Source organism: Lindgomyces ingoldianus, assembly GCF_010093535.1.
Source record: "Lindgomyces ingoldianus strain ATCC 200398 unplaced genomic scaffold BDR25scaffold_36, whole genome shotgun sequence".
NCBI lineage: Eukaryota > Fungi > Ascomycota > Dothideomycetes > Pleosporales > Lindgomycetaceae > Lindgomyces > Lindgomyces ingoldianus.
Genome location: NW_022985197.1, coordinates 361,323 through 378,733, shown reverse-complemented (window position 1 = coordinate 378,733; position 17,411 = coordinate 361,323). Strand labels below are relative to the sequence as shown.

The window sequence follows — 17,411 nt, the reverse complement described above, 5'->3', positions numbered from 1 at the left end:
CTTCATAGGAAGTACAGGGCAGGTGTCTTTTCACTAAGCAACGAATCTTAAGGAACCTATGATAGGCTCTTGGGCGCCTCCCTGTGCGATCTTGAGATACCTCGCTTATCTGTTACCGGGATCGCGTGAGCCCACGGGTGGCTACCGGTCGTTTGAACCTTGCTGCTGGGAAGCGCTATTGTAGCTCCACAAAGAATACTACGACAGAGGTAGGAGCGAGTATGTAAGGATTAGTCATCCCCCTTTTTCTTCCACTGCGCAACTTTCTACTCCGAGTGCCATCACGTGTCCGATATATGCTTCACTAGAACATCTAACCCTAGAATGCAGAAGCTCCACTGTCAAACTTCTTTTCTTCTTCACAGATCTACCATAACCTTTCAAAACCTGACTTGGCAGTAGTAAAGGGATTGATATTCGAGTTTAATGACCTTAACCATCACGCGCTTCAATGCGGCTGACCACCTCCAGAGCTTCGCCCATATCCGCCCAAGGAAATGTACACGAAAGCAAAGGGACCGCACATGTCCTTGGCTAAAAGAATGGCTTTTACTCCCCTAGTGGTTGTCGGCAGTCGTTTTCTTTGTCGTTCCCGTTTCCAATCCCTCTTCGGGGAAGATCTCGTTCAAGTAGTTGATGTCCACTTTAATTCTCCGGGACAAACACTGGCGCAACCCTAATATTGATGGAAGAAGTCCCGAAGTCCACACATACCACCTTCCCGTAGCCTGTTTTGATAGAGATTTAGCTGTGAAGCTTTGCTCCAATCAGGTCTTCAAGAGCTTGATAGATGCATCTATTGTTTCACTCGAGGGTTTTGCCGCATGCGAAGAGACGATTGGGACATTTGCACTTCGAGAGAGGGGAATACGCGAAGGTTGGTATCAAGTTGAGGAGTGTGTTCTTCTAGAGAAATAGATATACGTTGAACTATTTCACTAACCCAAATGCATTTTAGTCTTTCTAGCTCAGATCGTAAAATTGTCTACCCCTCACTTTTACAAGGTAAGGGCTTCCAACATGTCTCTAAGATCTACCTATTTTGGTAGCAGCTGGTTCGAAGTCAGATTTGATACGTTTTTGGTTTCATGACAGCGATCTGGATCAGCGAGTTGGATCTAGGAAGAGACCCATCTCTCCAAAACATGCCCAGTTCCATTCCTTTTTTTTGTGTCTACTGTCCCAAAGAACTAAATAAGATTTCAACTGAAATTCATTTTATTTTGCACGAGACTTCAGCCATACATGCGCAGACCACATCTTTTTAGCTTCGGCAGCGATGGATATCTTAGCCAGGGACCAACAAAGCATTGTTTGAATTTCAATTTTTCAACAGATACCGAGTATGTGTCAAAGGCCACCCAAATATTAGTCCTAGAACGGAGTCCGTGTCATTGAAATTAAGTTCAACTCCTTGAGTCCTTGAAGGAAGTACATTTTCTAGGGACCCGACAACATGTTGAAGGGACCAATTTTTAGCGCTGAAGGAGCGGCAAAGCAAACGCCCTTGTATTTGACTTGATCATCATTACTTCAGGTCATGAATTCAGTCATTTCAAGTTTCGAAATCCGCGGTCAGCGAAGCCATCAGTACTTGATCAGGTATGTCTAGCCTTAGGGGAGGCCAAAGAGAGCTTTGGTGGTAATTGGAAAGCAAGCCTGTAACACGCTCCGAACTTTTTTGGCTCCCACCAGACTTCGACCACTTGCATGATATATTGTCCTTTTAGGCCTGGGTTCTAGGAATTCCATTCTAGGGTTCTATTGGAATTCCTGGATGTTGGGAACTCCAACAGCAACGATACATGACTATGCGATAGAATGATTTTATGACTCAAGGGTAGAGATCTAAAGGAGGGGCGCCGAAAAGAAGAATTAGAAGCTCTCGAAGTCTTAGGTTAAATATAAAAAGTCTTATTTAGGGCGCAGAGGGATAGAGCTAATACATAGGAACTCGCAAGCCTCTAAAATCCATCCCGAAGAGTGACCGTTGTGGGTAAATGAACGGCTCCTTTTACCCTCCCAAGTCCATTCTCTACATTTCATCTTTGAGCCTATCTGTGGCTCAAAAACATCGAGAAGGTAGAAAATAAATTACTGCCCTTGCTTGGGCTTCGAAGTTGAATACTCAGAACGTCATGTAACCGTCGTCAAAGATAATTAAGGATGTTGCCCGGATTGAGAATTACTTTCTATCGATACAACTTGCAGCTGTGGTTTAAGTGATGCTAGGACTAGAAAGGAGCTTAGGTGGTAGGTATATCCTTGGAAACTATCTTACTTCTACGATTTGAATCCTGGATATCTTATTCGGGCTAAGAGCATCAAGAAATGTGGACTATAGCTCGTTCCCGAGGCTTCAAAAGCAGCTAGAGAATAGAACACAGTGACCAGAAATCCTAGCCAAATATCCCTGAAGTGGTTGGGAATTGTTACGCGTAGTCTTATAGTAGGTCGTGTGCTCATAGAAAGCCTTGCGCTATTACTAGGTATTGGAGATTTACTAACTTGGGTGAATACGGGATGCGCTGGCCGATATCATAAAGATATAAAATGCAATGTCTACGTACGGATTGAATACTACAAGATGAAAGAAATATTCGTAACCTAGAAAGAGATTTAAGGTTCGAGGTCACTTCACGTGTCGATCGCCCCTGTTCCTTCCAAGGCTTTCACTCCGCTTGCCTCATTTGTGACTGCAAGCCTCTATTGAGCTTCCTCAAAAAAAAAAACATCTAACCGTGGCATATTCAGTTGACGACCCGCTGAAAAGATAAAATGCTAGATCAAAACATTTCCGTTGCGACAACATCAATAGTGCCTCAGCGCTCTAAAACTAATTATCCGAATGTCTAAAAGGCTAACCTGTTCATGCCTATGCCCTTCGGCGTTGGAGGATAGCGAAGGCTCCCCAGCGTGAGTATATTACAGCAAATCCAGAACATGTCGCAGATCTTAACTTCCATTCAAACCACACTCTTCTCGTTCACCAAGCTACAAAATTCTGCAGTCGGAGGATCCATGTTGACCTACCGGGCATCATCTGAAAAGGACCTATAAACAGCTTATGACAGCGAGGCGGAAGGAAGGCAAAACACTACCCTAGACCCCTCAAGAGCGTTCCTGAAACGAGAAAATGTAGCGACCTTGCCTATGCGAGCAAGCCAGAGAGTTCTCGTTGCAATATGGAAACTAGTCAACGACCATCGCCATGGGACTTTGAAACCATGAATCTACCCTTAATGGAGGATAGAAGGCGGGAACCCTAAATATGACGATGGAGAGTTGAAAGAAATGCGAAATGCCAGACTGCCTCTTTAAAAAGGCAGCGAGTCACTCTCGTGTGGGCCGGAATCCTCGCCCTTGCAAAGAATCCTAAACACAATCTATCGCCCGTGAATTAATATACCCTGTACGCTCATCTCAAACAATCGAAAAGGCTTCCATCAAGGCCATGGTCTTTGGATTGAACTGAATCGCTTGGCAGCATCTTCTGGCGGTTCTGGGCTCCACCTTGTCAACACCTCGCCACAAATTCCCTCAAGCTCGATGCTTCTTCTTTCCAACCTCTAAACAAGACCCGCTATGCCCAGTATCAACCCTAGAAAACTACGGGCCTGTGTAGCTGATTGCCGCAATCGTTTGCTTTCATAGAGCATGGCTGAAAAGTCGAGAAATGAGAAATAAGAAACTATGAGGGAGCGGACCCGCACCTTTCAAAGCGCTTAGCCAAAGAGCAAGCGAGTAGACTCGCGGTCCATGTGGAGAGATTCCTTCCCATGTTAGAATTTACCAGAATTCATATAGTATTTGTCAATGTTTCTTGTTACATTAGAACTCTATCTTAATAGTTTATACTCGGAAGACCTTTGTACACTAAATAGGACAAAATATTCTCCCGAACTCCGCTTCTCAAATTCAACGTTGTCAAATTGTGAAATTCTCTTTTAAAAAGCAAACCTTGTCACTTTATGGATCAATATGCACGAGACTCGAAACTTGCTTCTTTCCGCTCATGACTCTCCTTCCCAGGTTTTGGTATAAAGCCTCTCCCAGAAGATACTATGTCTGGTCCAGAAGCAAACAATAAAAAATATATACGGTCAAGAATGATGCGAAAGACCGCTTCTGAGTCCGTGGACACCCCTCTACTTGCCCTGCAATTGGGTATTGATCTCATGCGATGTGTAAAACGCAGCGCTGGAATACCCATGCTTGGAGATAAAAGACCATAAAACGGTGAGATGCTGTCGTTAGGTTTGCCAAGGCCAAAATGGGTGTAATTGGCGACGAATGTCTGGAAGTTTGGAGCCGTCCCAGTACCGGGTTGTTTCGTATACCTGTCTGAGAATCTAGATATGCTTGTCAGAAAGATTGGTTTTATTCTCCCGGCCTTGATAGTAGACGAGAATAAAACCAACATCCAAACCACCAATGCCTGGCGCTTCTTCCTGCATCACAGGAAAGACACCCATTGGGAGCATGGGCGAGAATCCGGGACTCACTTTCCCTGAGTTTTGGAAAGTTCACGACTAACTCGGAAAGTAATCGCGTCATGGGTGTGGACGAGAAAGTAGGCGAGAGATTACAAGGGGTGGATTCACATCACCAAAAAGGGTAGAATACATATCCATGCGAACCTCTAGCGTCACCCCTTTAAATTACCAACGCTCCTAATCGTCATAATAAACACTCGTGGCCGAGAAAGCATACAGCTGGCCCTAAAAATTCTTCGAGTCTGCTTCACAGAAAATCGTGTTGTTCTCTATAAACCGTCCCTCCAAAAAGAACTTCACCTTGAAAGAAACTCCCCTGCGTCGTCATGACCAGGAAGCATGGACGATTTCCGAATATCTGGAGGACAGTGACCCTTCCAGAGCCTATACTCGAGCTGAGTTTCTCCTACATTCCGAAGGTCTTCTAAACATGTGGTCCTTTGAAAGTGACGCAGAGTACGGCCTGGTAATCGTATGACCCGGGGAGTAGGTGCGAGACATTGAAGAATGGAAACCTACTCTGAACTATGGGTATGATGAAAAGCACCACCAGAATCTAGTCATGCCCGAATTCCCTTTGCAGATGTAATAGCCACTTCAGGGTTTCTGCCCTGCACGTCTAAAAACCGACCCCGGGCTGATTTGATGCGGAGGCTCTATGTTGACGAAAAAAGCAGGTAACGACTGAGGGCATGAATTAGGGAACAGAGAGGAAAACCCTTCAAGCAGACAAAGACTAGTGATATGTACCAAAAGAAGCTACGCTGATTCCATTTGCGGATTGTTGGCTTCCATTTCGGGGTGTGCTCAGGAGTCGTCGCAACTAACTTATAATGGTAAAAGACGAAGAAACACCATGCAAAAAGGTCATGGGTCGATCTCGACGAAGCCACTAAGGAGTAAAATATCGTTGGTTAATTTCAATGGCCGGAAGGCGAGCAAGAGAGATCAAATTCCCAAAGATTCTTAAAGCTCAACCACCATATTGCATGTGGAGTTTCTGGTCGTCGAGTTGTGAACAGAGGAGCCATCACCAAAAAAGATAGAGGAGGGGGATGCGTCGCGGTTCCCCTTCGCATAAAGTCACGACGAAGGCCAACATAGCTGAGTCTGCGCTTAGGATGAGACTTTCATTAATGTTCCCTGTATTTCTTACGGATTGCGCCACAGTAGCTTATGTGTCAAGTTCCGACTTGAGAGTTGCATACCAGAACTCCGCCCTGGGATGGACTAAAGCGTTACCCTTCCATGTGCATACTGCTTCGAAGACTCTAGAACCTATACTTAGTATTTATTATACCAGTTTGAAAATTGCAGCCTACAGCGAACGAGCAACGTATACGCATCGATGGACAAACCTAGACCTCTTTCGATACCCTCCAATAGCTAAAGACAGGACAAATTATCGCATAAGCCACCCTCAAACTTTCGATATCTCAAGAAGTCAAAAGACCAAAAATACGGTAACCTAAATACATAGACAGTGGGGACTTCCAAAGTGTAGTCTCTTCTCCGTATGTCCGGGAGTTTGAAGTTCAAGATAGCGACACTAGGGGCCGATTTCTGGATCTGGACCTTAAAAGCCAATCTACACGGGAATATGAACAGCAACGCTAACCGCCTGGGTCACGGAAATACCTCGCCAATATTTATGTCCGAAGCTAGGTGTGAAGACATATGCTGTAGCCGAATGAAAGAGACTTGGAGCCGGGCGGCCAAAGACGTTTGTATACTCTCGCCATGGCTGTGAGGTCGAAGTGAGATCGACGTACGCTCACTTCTTCTTTGAAAGCACGTAGCCCTACACGAATGTATTCCTCTTCACCGAATCTCTAAGGAGAGACCCTCATGGTGCGTGGGAAGTATAAAACTCATTTACCACCGGCTAATGTCCTTTGCTCTGACCTTCATCCTTCCTAAGCGTCTGCCGCGCTTCAGCATGATTGGAAAGGTAGACAATGGGATATCGATTAAAGTTCCAAACTCATCAGGCCATAGCATGAATATCTTTGTCGCTTCGTGAGGATGCAAATTAAATCATAGGCATCAGATGCCATGGTAGGATGGCCTTCGAGGGATGTTTGGACGTTGAAAGATAGAACCTGTTGTGGTGGTTAGCACGGTTGCTTGACGGTGATGATGGTGAGCACTTGGCGACACAGTAAATTTCTCGCGTGGGTAGGTCTGTATCAATTGTCGGCTTTATTGTCGTCTTTGATTGATTCGGAGACGGATCTACGAAAGAGTGGGAAGGAGCGAAGGCTCCATCTCTCCTGGATCCTGACCGTGGAGCTAGCATAGCTTCTTGTTCAGGCATGATAACTTCCCATGTCTTGCTGTGTAGTGTTGCTGGATGCGGAGAGCTTATAGCACAAGGCATGAGGCTTAAAAGAATAGAATGCCCTTACGACAATGCAGCGACCTAGGGTGAGCCTTCAGGGATATTCGGTCATGCTTCTCAATATAGAGATACCTTAGAATATTATTGTGGCGACATCGACGGAAAGGTTCATAAATAATTCTGTTCTAAGGGCGATGACTGATCAAAATAGGCCTGCTCTAAGGGCGCGTAGTACGGCTGGGAGAGATTTCTCGACCCACGAGAGCAAAAGCTGCGCTTTCAAACGGCGCGAAAGGGTCATGTACAATTTGGTTAGTGTTGTGAAGCGGCATGTGGGGTCCAGATGCATAATTAAGGTCGATGAGGTTCTCGAGTGTAGCTTGATATACAGCACGACGCGGTAATGAAACCTACTAACATTCCATTTCAACGTATCATCGACAACTCTAGTCGAAGCCTGTTTCAAGAAATCAGAGCGCAGAGAAATTCCTATTAGGTATATTTCCCGGCGTTCTCGTCTCGCTCCAGTGCTACCGTAACACTCACCATCCAGTATAGAAAGCTGACCGCCTGACCAAATGGTGTGGTAGTATGGTACGAAACGAACGGAGCAGAATACATCTGCATTCTAGCATCCGGTGAGGGACCACCATATAGATCGTATGTGACCTAATTCTAGCCATTTTGAGTAACGGAGCGTTACAAAGTCAACGTCCCATTGTCATCGGTCTTTAGACCGCCTCATTGTAAGCTGAGCATACACCGTTCCTCTTAAGGCTAGGCTGACGACCATCAATTAAAGCTCCTCAGGTGGTAGAAGGACGAGCGATTTCGGGGAGGATCGTGAACGTGATGTGCTGAGCCTTTCTGTCTGCCTGAGCTTGACTCATCGTTCAGGCACAGGGGAAGTGTTGATAATTCGTGTCTCGCAGATTCTAAGGGATCATAAACGATGGTCAGCATTATTCCTAAAGAGCATTTACCAGAGAGCATGTCCGTTTGCAGACTGCCATTCTGAAGCTCCGCGCCATTGTCTCAGCTGAAGAGGGAGGTTGGTATTCGTAACTCGTATCAAAAGACCGACCCAAATATAGTCCGTTAGCCACTAACCCTGCCCGATATGAAGGAAGCAGATTAGAACTAGGTTAATCTCTTCATTAAGACAATACGTTAGGGACTAGGTACTTGACATCAATGTACTTAGCAGGTCTTGCTGGTTTAAGCGACTACTGTCCTGACACGGACTCGTCCATAAGTCTGAGGTAAGAAGACAACATTCGCATTGTTGAACCGGTCACCTACAACTCTCACAATTGCCCCAAACTAAGCAAGGCAAACGACGTCTAACCACACGCATGAAACCCCGAGGCTAAAGATTATGTCAGACGGACAACGCAGCCAAACGCAAAACAAAAAGGTTCTGAGAGAGCTGTCAAGGGATGCACGTGGACGTAAGCAGCCCGTAAGCAATAAGTTGCCGCAATCGAAAACGGGTTGCTGGGTCTGAAAATGTGTCCTAATCGATAAAATGGTCAACCGTAGGGCAAAAATAAAGATTTGCAATTTGACTGGAGGGTGGATTTTGGCGGTGTATTACGGAATCGCAAAGCTGAGTTGGAGCAGTTGAGGTGTTTCGGCTGTGGGGAGTACTACCGGCTTCCTATTGCGGTAGTCGTTGCCTTGGGTCTCGTTAGTGCAAAAGAGCTGAACTATTTACGAGATGCTTCATAAATGTGTCAGTGCAGTTTAGATCAGAGGGAGCAAAGCTCAAAGATAGACCAGATATCATGAATGTCGGCAAAAAGAAAGATCTGTGGAGGTTTGCGGGGCTAAATGCGGTAAGTCTTGCAGAGTGAATGGACTGAAGTTGCACAGGAAGGATCCTGGACTGCCGGAGTGTTCTCGTAAAAGTGGTCATCATGCTAACTTTGCTTGTATTGAGCAGTGGGCGTCTGCAATGCTCGATGGGCTGTCGATTCGTCAAGATGATCGAAATGGTGTTCTGAATCAGCCAAAGGGATCAGCAGGCAGAACCTTGTGTCAGTGTCGAATACGCAGCGCTGGGAGGCCCCTGAACAGAGCTTATCATGAAATCGGAGGGAGTGCGCACGAAGATACAAGAATAGCACGAGATATTTCTGATTTTGAGGGGACTGCGGATTTTTCTCTGTTGTGATTGGCGCGATTTTGCGTGACGTGAACACACCGAGGATTGTACGAATTGAGGTTACCAACCGCGATGAGATTGGTCAAGAAATACTCGCAGGCGAAGGTCATCTTGCACCAGCTGCATTTGAAGGACGAATAAAGGCGGTTCCCCACACATCCAACACAACGTCTTGTTGCTACTAATCGTGTGAGCGCGTACGCCCTCAGCACAACATCAAGCAAGTTCTGCAGCTTATCTTCGGGGTCCGGCGTGAAAACGAAGCGCGCGCTCCATGAAAGCTGGAAGATGAGGGAGGAACCAACCTGATTCCTAGGGGAGCATCTGAATATGGTGTCTGGCCTGCGGCGAAGCAGCTGAACGCGAAACGAACAGACTCTATTCATGAGGGTCTTGCAGTGACATTTGTTGTCTCTTGCAGAGCGGCAAGATTGCTGGCTGCATCCTGGATTCTTGGATCCGTGCTGTGTACGATCCAGACCAGCTATCAGCGGGCGGCGTTATGGCGTCCAGCCTAGCGGGCACGATAACTAGAGGATACCACTTCAGGCAGTGAACGACACGCCAGAAGGAAGATGAGCAGCGATCAACGGGACCTTTCCAGTGGAACTTTGAGATGCTGGCGTCTGCCACTGAGGCCTGTGTTAGAGCATCTTCGCCCATGCGGATGCAGGTACACAGTGAGACCGAGTCACGGCTCTCGCAAACCAAAAGTTGTTTGTGTTTTGCGGCGTTTGTTGGACGTCCAATAATGCATGATGAACGCCCCTTTCGCTCCTCAATACTCGGCACCGTGGGACTTGCCCTTGAGCGGCAAATGGAAGCGTTCTAAGACTCAAGCCCGCAAAAGGATATCTGCTGATGAAGTAGGAGAAGGCGAATTTCGCGAGGCATTTTCCGAGGCTGAGGTGGAACATGAGCCTGTCTCTTCCTGGCCGCAGTGACGAAAACGAAAGAAGCTCCCCAATTACAAAAATGGCGACGCCTCTTGCGCCTAGGAGCAAATCTTGAAAGCGGAGAAAAACGAGGTGCGGTTGACAAGTGAGGGATAACGACACTTGAGAACATGGGCTTGCGGGATAGCCCAAACGTGCTTTGACGCAAGTCGGCCGCGGTCAGCGCACAGCAGGGTTTGGCGAGGCACCCCTGGCCAACCTAAAATTGAGGGTAATTATTGATTTGATAGCCAGCCGCAGAACATGCCTGTTGCAGCCTGCAGCACACAGGAGAGAAGGACTTCCGTGATAAAAAGTCGCAGGCACAGGACCGTGGGGTGCGTACGTAGTCATTTCACTTACTCGCAGTGCAGCGACATCTGCGGTGCCTCCGTGTCTCTTCAAACGGATGCGGAGGGGGCATCCGAGATGGAAGACAGGCTTCCTCTCGGAAGGGTGCGTCGAGATCAACATGAATAACGGTCTTGGCGGCTGATGAAGGCGGGGGAGCTCGAGTCTCAACGAGGGGCCTGCGATGCCACTGCGGGCTGGCACTGGGGAACCAGCGTCGTTGGGCCAAAGGCTGCTTTGCTTCCAGCGTCCCGGGCGATGGAGGCTCAAAACGTGGCCGCCGCCGCCCGCCGCCTTCGGCGGGGCAGCTCATCGAAGAGGCCCGAGGGAGATGAGGTCTGCTCAGTGCTCTGAACCTTGACCTGCATCACGAGTCCCAACATCACGGGTCAGGCTTGGTCGGTTCGAGGATCATGGCACCCGATCTAGAGCGAACAGCACCAGGGGCAGATGGAGAAAGGCTTGGTGGCTGTCCAAAACCGCCAATGTGATCCGTGTCAAAAATTAAGTTGTGCAGCCCGCCGTGTGACAGGGGCATGTACGAGCGAATCACTTAGGCCGACGGACATCCCGAGCGCACGCCAAGCGGATTCTGGCTTCGATGTCGAGCGCCGACGACCCACGATCTCGCAGTGGGAGCCGGTCCACAAATTACTTGCTGCCGGTGGAGGCTCACGGTGCCACTGGTGGAAGGAGGAGCAAGTTGAGAACTCAAGAGTGAATGCGAGGTCCAAATAAGCTAGCAGGTGAGGTTAAAGTTAGCTCTCAAATGGCGTGGGAGAATCCGGTAGAAGGGTTATTTCCTGTCGCGCGAAAGCAATCAAAGGAAGCTTGGGATGGCAGGGATACGGATGGCAGTTTTCGCTCTGAGCAGTCGTCGCGGGTGCAGTCCGGGCCATGGGAGAGAGCCGGCGTCGATATCACAGGACTGTTACCAGTGCTGGCAGCGCGCTGCCAGAGCCATCAGCAGTCGGATGTTTTTTGGTTGACGGCTCGCTTAGGCAGCCTTCCTATTGGGCGTTGCGCCCAGGATTCGCCCCTAGCCCTCGCAGATTACACGAAGGGTCGAATTAGGAGTCCTTCATCTCTGGGGCCGGTTGCGCAGCAGAAACACATACGTGCGAGATGAAAGGAGCGCCCGCGTCGCTGTTCTTATGGCGATGGTCGATCAGAGAAGTTCCTCGGGAGTCACTCCGCGTCAATCCGCCCCGGGTGATGCACTCAGGGCTGTCCCACGTTGGAGACGCCATACCGGGACCCGAGAGCGGGCGGTGGCAGCAGCCAAAAAGCCCACCAAGGCTGCGCTCTCACGGGTGCTCTCGCGGGCAGCGCAGTGGGCGCAGAGCGAGCCAGCCGTCGGTTGCGGCTAAGATCTCGACGTACCTCTTGGTGCTGCAGCCGGCCATTTCTAGCAAGGCGCGGGCCATCTCGCTCCAGGCCTGTGGATGTGTGGCATGCAGACTTGCACAATGCGCACAGCCAAGGACAAGCCAGGACTGGGAGCTGGGGAGTCAAGATACCTGGCAAGGGGCGCTTGGGAGAGGCGTCTGGATCGACCGCGGAGTCCCCACTTCCCAGGCCGTCTGTCTCCTCTTGCGCGAGCTCGAAGCCCAAACCAGGCAGTCGGTAATTACTTGTCGATGCACCACCGCGCACCAGGCATGCACAAGTCTGCATCCGCCCAGCACACCAGCGGACGCCAGCTGTCATGGACAACCAACGGGTGCCTCGTGCTCGCGAGAGCTGGGGCGGCCATCGACGAGAGCAGGCCCAGCGCACAAAGGACCGAAAGTATCAAATGCGCGGCCACGTGGGAATCTGTTTCTTGTGCGCGATGCAACGCGCGGGAGTAAAGAAGAACAAGATGATGGAAGAGGCAATTGGATTCAGACGACGAACAGAGAGCCGACTGGGGATTTGGCGGTTTGATGCCTGCAATTCCGCCGTAGAGCTGCCCGCTCGCTGCTTATTTCACCTGGGCACCATCCGTCTTGGGACGGACACGTGCCGCAGCAATACCACCAGGGAGCCTAAAAATAGACCCCCAGGACGCGCTCCAGCTTGGGGCCAGAAAAGCAGGTTGCCGGGACAGGATAGACTCGCAGGCTCGTTAATTGGAATCAAGTTGGGACGAGCAGTTCGTACTAGATGAGAGTCAATCAAAGGGAAACCGGGAACTAGCCGCAGGTCCAAAATCACGCTCCTCTTGACTTCACCCCTTCGCAGCAGCCCCTCCCGTTTTTAAGAGCGCGGCGGGCAGCAGCAGGATCAATCAGTCAATCAGGTGCCCTATACTTGCTCGTACTGGGCTAGTGCAATGCCCGGCGACCTGAACGAGCGAGCATCGAATGGCGGGCCATGTCATCAGCCAGCGCCAGACGCCCAAAGCCAGAAGCACGGGCGAGTATTGGGAAGCACTGGGCGCAGGGATGCCAGGGCCTCCTGTCCAGCTGCCTCTCTGACACCCTGAAGGCAGAATTGGAATCGATGTGCTGGATGCTCTGCAGCAGTGGAGCGGGATGGCTCTGAGCCCTCCCTCGCCTCCACTCCATGGCTCCTTGCGCGCTTAACAGTGCCGTGTCGAATCCACATGCAGCACGCACAGCGATCTGCGTTTCGACGCGCGGGGATTGGAGGACAGCGACAGAGAGTGGATGGCTCTCTTTGTCGAGCGCTTTGTCTCGCACGGCTCATGAGGCCAGACCCCGTCCGTGCAGTGGGAGAGGGCGTGGGTGTTGCTCGTTGGCGCCGGTCCCGACGCATCATCGAGTGCCTCCCCTCACCCTTGGTACTTGGAAAAACAAAAGAGCCGTCTCTGTCTTGACCTCTGTCGCACCGCAAGCCTGGGTTGGGAGCCGCACGGCCCAACACGTCTCCCTCACCCCGCTTCGTGCTGGGCAGAGAATGAAGAGCATTCTCATGACGGTGAGATGAGCAAACTCATCTCAGCAGCTCTGAGGTCTGAATAATGAGGTCCTTTGAGCTGGTCGGGCCGGCGCAAGCGACCTGCTCCTCCACCGCGCTGGTCCAAGCCGTCCCGCCAGCGACTCCGAAAGACTAGCCGACAAGGGTCTGGTTCTGGTCGGTGCTTTGATCCTGGAAGCGCATTGTTGTCTGCCCCAAGTCCAAACCCTGCCTGGCTCTGGCAGACCACACCTGAACGGTGTGTGGTGGTAGTTTTTCTTTCACTCATCGTTGCTTCTGCTGTGCCTCGTCTGGTTTACCCTCTTCCGTCAAAGTGTGTGAATGAATAGCGCTTCCCATCCTCACCTGAGGCCCGCTCTCGTCTCGTCCCATCCCTCATCTCCCCAATCCCGATTAAGATTCGCCCCAAAGCTCGGACGAACCCTATCACCTGGTTGACGTCCTGATGTTCTTGATCCCCCTAGTCCGCCAGACAGCCAAGCGAACCCTTCAACCCTTGACACTCCTAGCCTGCCGTACATATACGTGAGGGCCACCACTCTCCACTCGCTCACGGCAACAAAGCCTTCAGGCCCAGCAGCGTCCAGCCTCCCTTCCGCCATCGCTCCTCTAGGGCGCCCAGGAACTGAGCTTAACAAGGAGGGATCGTCACTCCCCGCGCGCCTCACCACCACCATCGTCTATTCTCTGTTCGGCGCCTCTAGGTTGCAACACCAGATCTTGCAGCCCCGCTGTTGTGAACTGCGACCTCGTCGACCTCATCGCTGCCGCTCGCCCAAGGAGGAAATCGTCTACCATTCCCAGTGCCGTGGACCGTCAGAGCTAACCATTGGCCAATCCGTGGGCAGCGTTGTGATCGCCGGGCGACGACTTCAGCACGGTCATAGCGAAAGGTTTAACCTCTTGACCAAAAACCAACATCCTCACAGCTTGTGGTACCCCAGTTGTAGCACTACGTACTGCGCAACCAGGAAGCCGGGCCCTACCGATCGCTGGCTGTGTTGGAGGAGAACACAGTTCCACGAATATCTGCTTTTGCTCCTCTGTACGCCCCCCTCCCTCGGTCTGACGGTGCGAGCACCACTGATTTTGCGCAGAGACTGAGACTTTCTAGAAGCTTTCCGGACTGGCCTGCATCCTCCGGTATCACTGTCCTCTAGAAGTCTGCGCAGGTACCTTCACCAGGACCACTCACCCATCGCAGCCTCGGGAAAGCCATTCGCCCACCCGGAGGGACGATAAACAAGGTCGGGAGTACCATCGTAGAATATCTAGACCGGTTGGGCGTCGTTGTGCCCTGAGGATCTCTTACAAGATCGATATCCCTCCGTTGCCTGCATCTCATCAGCACTTTGTCCCTCTCAACTAAGTCCTCACACTACGCCTCTGGGCTACGAGCCGTCCGTTGCCCTTCGTGGATCATTCCCAGTCCTCACGTGGACTTTATTGGCCCGGTGCGCACTTTTCATCTCCGCCATTTGCAGCGTCACAGCTGCAGTCGATCCCAACTCCTCCCTCCTCTGAAGCTGCTCGGCCATCAGGGCCTACCCAGCACACAACCGTCAACGTGGCTGCTGCAGTGGTTCATCCGGCTTCGATGCATCCGGGGTCTGACCCAATGGGTGCACCTCCCAGCTTTGCGGTTAGGAGGCCAAACGCAGCCAACCTGGGCAGTTTTGAGCTTCAACTTCCACCGCCGCCAATGCACAAATATTCGTCCTTCAACACCGTCAACGCCTCACAGTCATCACAAGCTCCGACAACCATTGCTAGTGTTGGTAATCTGCTGACCCCCCCAAACAACATTCCAGGTGATGTAATAAGTCCTGCCTCGGGAGTGTCAACAAGCAGTGCAAACTCGTCTGCGATGCCGCAATACGCACCAAACGGGCAGTACATTTACTCCCCATCCACTCAGGGGTCCCACCAATACGGCTACCCATCTGGGCAGCAGCAACAACAGCAGAACCAATATAACCAAGCCAGAGGTATGTTTGCTTCACCGCATCATGACCGTCAGCTCGGGATCCAAGGCTCACTTTCTCGGCGTGAAGGGCTAAACCCGCCACCGTACGAGATCAACCAACAACAGTTGCCACCATTTCCGCCATCTTCGACACCGCTCGGAGCCTCGTCACATCATCCAACAATGTCTGCACAACAGCAACCTCATCATATGATGAGCGCACAAACGCCTGTATCGAGTTCAGCACCTCAGCAGTCACCAATCCACGCTCAGGAGCCTTTCCATCACCGACCTCCCCCAACTCCGACCTACTACAGCTCACAGCCTTCTTCTGCACCTCAGCAGTCACCATTCCAGTATTCGACAGGACCGTCGCCAACTCAGCAGAGTCCAATAAGCGCAGGAGGCTCCGTATCCAGGATGTCTCCAGCCGTGACGCAAGGCCAGGTCCCATCAATACCATCTGCACCATCTCAGTCGCCACATCCCTACCAGCGTCCCTACGGACATGGAAACTTCCCTCTTCCTCAAGCGCCGGTGTTTTCGAACGTCAACAATCCGAACGGGCCTATCGCTCTCGTTGGCGGCATGCATCCGGGGATGATGCCAGGGTTTAACAGCGGACATGCCGCAAGCATGCCTCACTTTTTGGGACACCCGCCTCACCAGCAACAGCCGACAAATGACAGGCCGTTCAAGTGTGACCAATGCCCGCAGAGCTTCAACCGGAACCATGACCTGAAGCGGCATAAGAGAATTCATTTGGCTGTTAAGCCCTTCCCCTGTACCCACTGTGATAAGAGCTTCTCCCGAAAGGACGCTCTCAAGGTACGCTTGGAAGTCTTAACCACTATTTGCGAGTGCTAATGCTTCTGCAGCGACATATACTGGTCAAAGGCTGTGGGAAGGTCGCAAGCTCTGGCGAAGACGTGAAACGCGAGAGCCATTCGCCCGACCAAAAGGGCGCATCTGATTCCGTCGACAGCAAGCCTGCAATATCGAGCCACGCCTAATACGACAATGTGTTTTCCTTAAATATGGCTTCATTTCGCCTTCGCTTGTATTAAATACTCTTTCTCACCATGGATCCAAGGACATGCTCCATCGGAACCACACCACTTCGCTGTTTACAACTTTGGGTTACGGTGTTATTATGCGTACTGTTCATTGTGTTGTGCCTTATGGCCATACGGGGTTCTTGGCCGGAGTCGACGGTAAAGGCGCGCCGTGTTTCCTGTCTTCGAAGCGGATACCTCTTAGTTGCTGTTTCCATGGTTCGACGGTATTTTTTAGGAAGTTGCTTTTCAAAGGGAATTTTTCATGCATGCGCTGCGCCAACGCAGATCGGGTTTCAGGTTTCGGTTCATCGCAATGGGAAACGCTCTGGACTTTAGGGCACAAAGTCAAGCACGCGGGGGCTTTTCAGTGTAATGGGCAGCGTTCTTTGTTCCTTTTGCTGCTGGCAAATTCACACTTGGGCGCAATCTGTACGGCTTTAGGGTCGAAGATACGGTGACGGGGTAAAAAGTGAAACGATAAGGGGAATACCGAGATATGAATCAAACGTTGCGACATCCTGCCACACTTTTTTCTCGCCTTCTTTTCTCGCCTCCTGAAGTAACGAGCGATATGTCGCCGGCTCCAGAAGCGTCGCGAGACGCCACGCAGCTTACGCTTGAAGGAGAGAAGGCTGCGTTAAGGTTATTTTGTTCCAAGGATCGTGCAGATCGATAACGTGACCTGGCCCAAAACATCCTTGCCGCTCGTGAAATCTGGAAGTCGCTTCCGGCTTTCGTCACGACTCACCTCCGCTTCGCACCACAGTGCATCAACGACATCATCCACCTAAGCGACAACGACAATGGGACGCAGTAGTACCCATGCGACGGCACGATCTGAATGACTTTCCATTGCTTGCTATAGGCGATAGCCTTTCTTTAGCGTCTGAAATTTGTCTGTTCCTCAGTGAAGGGATTCCTGGGTAAAAATTTCATTTTCCAATCCATCTGCTGTTGTGGCATGTTACACATCAAACTCGAGCTTTGCACATCTCCGCGCATGTCTACGCATCATTGTAGTCCCGTAGAACCCTAGAAAACATAATGACATAGAGGTGTAGTTCATCAGGTCCAAGGTGGGTATAATGCCGAGAACGACGGTATTGCAAGGTGGTAGGATTGCAACAGCGTTGATCATCCAGAGGCGGTCTGTAGGGCAAGGCGGTAAGCAC

The 17,411-nt window shown here is 50.7% G+C and overlaps 5 protein-coding genes across 5 annotated transcripts; 3 read left to right on the top strand and 2 right to left on the bottom strand.

The window, feature by feature from the left end:
- Positions 1-324: 324 nt before the first annotated feature.
- On the top strand, positions 325-1,809 carry BDR25DRAFT_360091 (uncharacterized protein; the record flags this gene model as incomplete). The annotated part of the gene is made up of 11 exons (XM_033696194.1): positions 325-398; positions 472-526; positions 562-594; positions 634-896; positions 959-1,005; positions 1,032-1,179; positions 1,269-1,388; positions 1,466-1,509; positions 1,538-1,602; positions 1,659-1,720; positions 1,758-1,809. 11 exons carry the CDS (start codon positions 325-327, stop codon positions 1,807-1,809), a joined length of 963 nt encoding a protein of 320 aa, XP_033542773.1.
- Positions 1,810-1,964: 155 nt separating this feature from the next.
- Positions 1,965-4,634, bottom strand: BDR25DRAFT_360090 (uncharacterized protein; the record flags this gene model as incomplete). The annotated part of the gene is made up of 22 exons (XM_033696193.1): positions 1,965-2,035; positions 2,099-2,127; positions 2,288-2,413; positions 2,509-2,580; positions 2,642-2,706; positions 2,741-2,830; positions 2,866-2,907; positions 2,973-3,029; positions 3,073-3,102; positions 3,147-3,192; positions 3,227-3,313; positions 3,338-3,375; positions 3,430-3,539; positions 3,581-3,661; positions 3,708-3,749; positions 3,794-3,822; positions 3,888-3,960; positions 3,993-4,062; positions 4,102-4,175; positions 4,210-4,451; positions 4,506-4,536; positions 4,568-4,634. The coding sequence occupies 22 exons, from the start codon at positions 4,632-4,634 to the stop codon at positions 1,965-1,967; spliced, it is 1,572 nt and encodes a 523-aa protein (XP_033542772.1).
- A 3,581-nt stretch (positions 4,635-8,215) lies between these two features.
- BDR25DRAFT_318070 (uncharacterized protein) lies at positions 8,216-9,013 on the top strand (the record flags this gene model as incomplete). The annotated part of the gene is made up of 4 exons (XM_033691724.1): positions 8,216-8,299; positions 8,380-8,526; positions 8,583-8,675; positions 8,783-9,013. 4 exons carry the CDS (start codon positions 8,216-8,218, stop codon positions 9,011-9,013), a joined length of 555 nt encoding a protein of 184 aa, XP_033542771.1.
- Positions 9,014-11,511: 2,498 nt separating this feature from the next.
- On the bottom strand, positions 11,512-12,000 carry BDR25DRAFT_378135 (uncharacterized protein; the record flags this gene model as incomplete). The annotated part of the gene is made up of 1 exon (XM_033697527.1): positions 11,512-12,000. One exon carries the CDS (start codon positions 11,998-12,000, stop codon positions 11,512-11,514), a length of 489 nt encoding a protein of 162 aa, XP_033542770.1.
- A 2,686-nt stretch (positions 12,001-14,686) lies between these two features.
- Positions 14,687-16,219, top strand: BDR25DRAFT_81068 (uncharacterized protein). Its single transcript, XM_033699086.1, has 2 exons — positions 14,687-16,009; positions 16,060-16,219. The coding sequence occupies exons 1-2, from the start codon at positions 14,813-14,815 to the stop codon at positions 16,192-16,194; spliced, it is 1,332 nt and encodes a 443-aa protein (XP_033542769.1). The 5' UTR covers positions 14,687-14,812; the 3' UTR covers positions 16,195-16,219.
- The last annotated feature ends 1,192 nt before the right edge of the window (positions 16,220-17,411 follow it).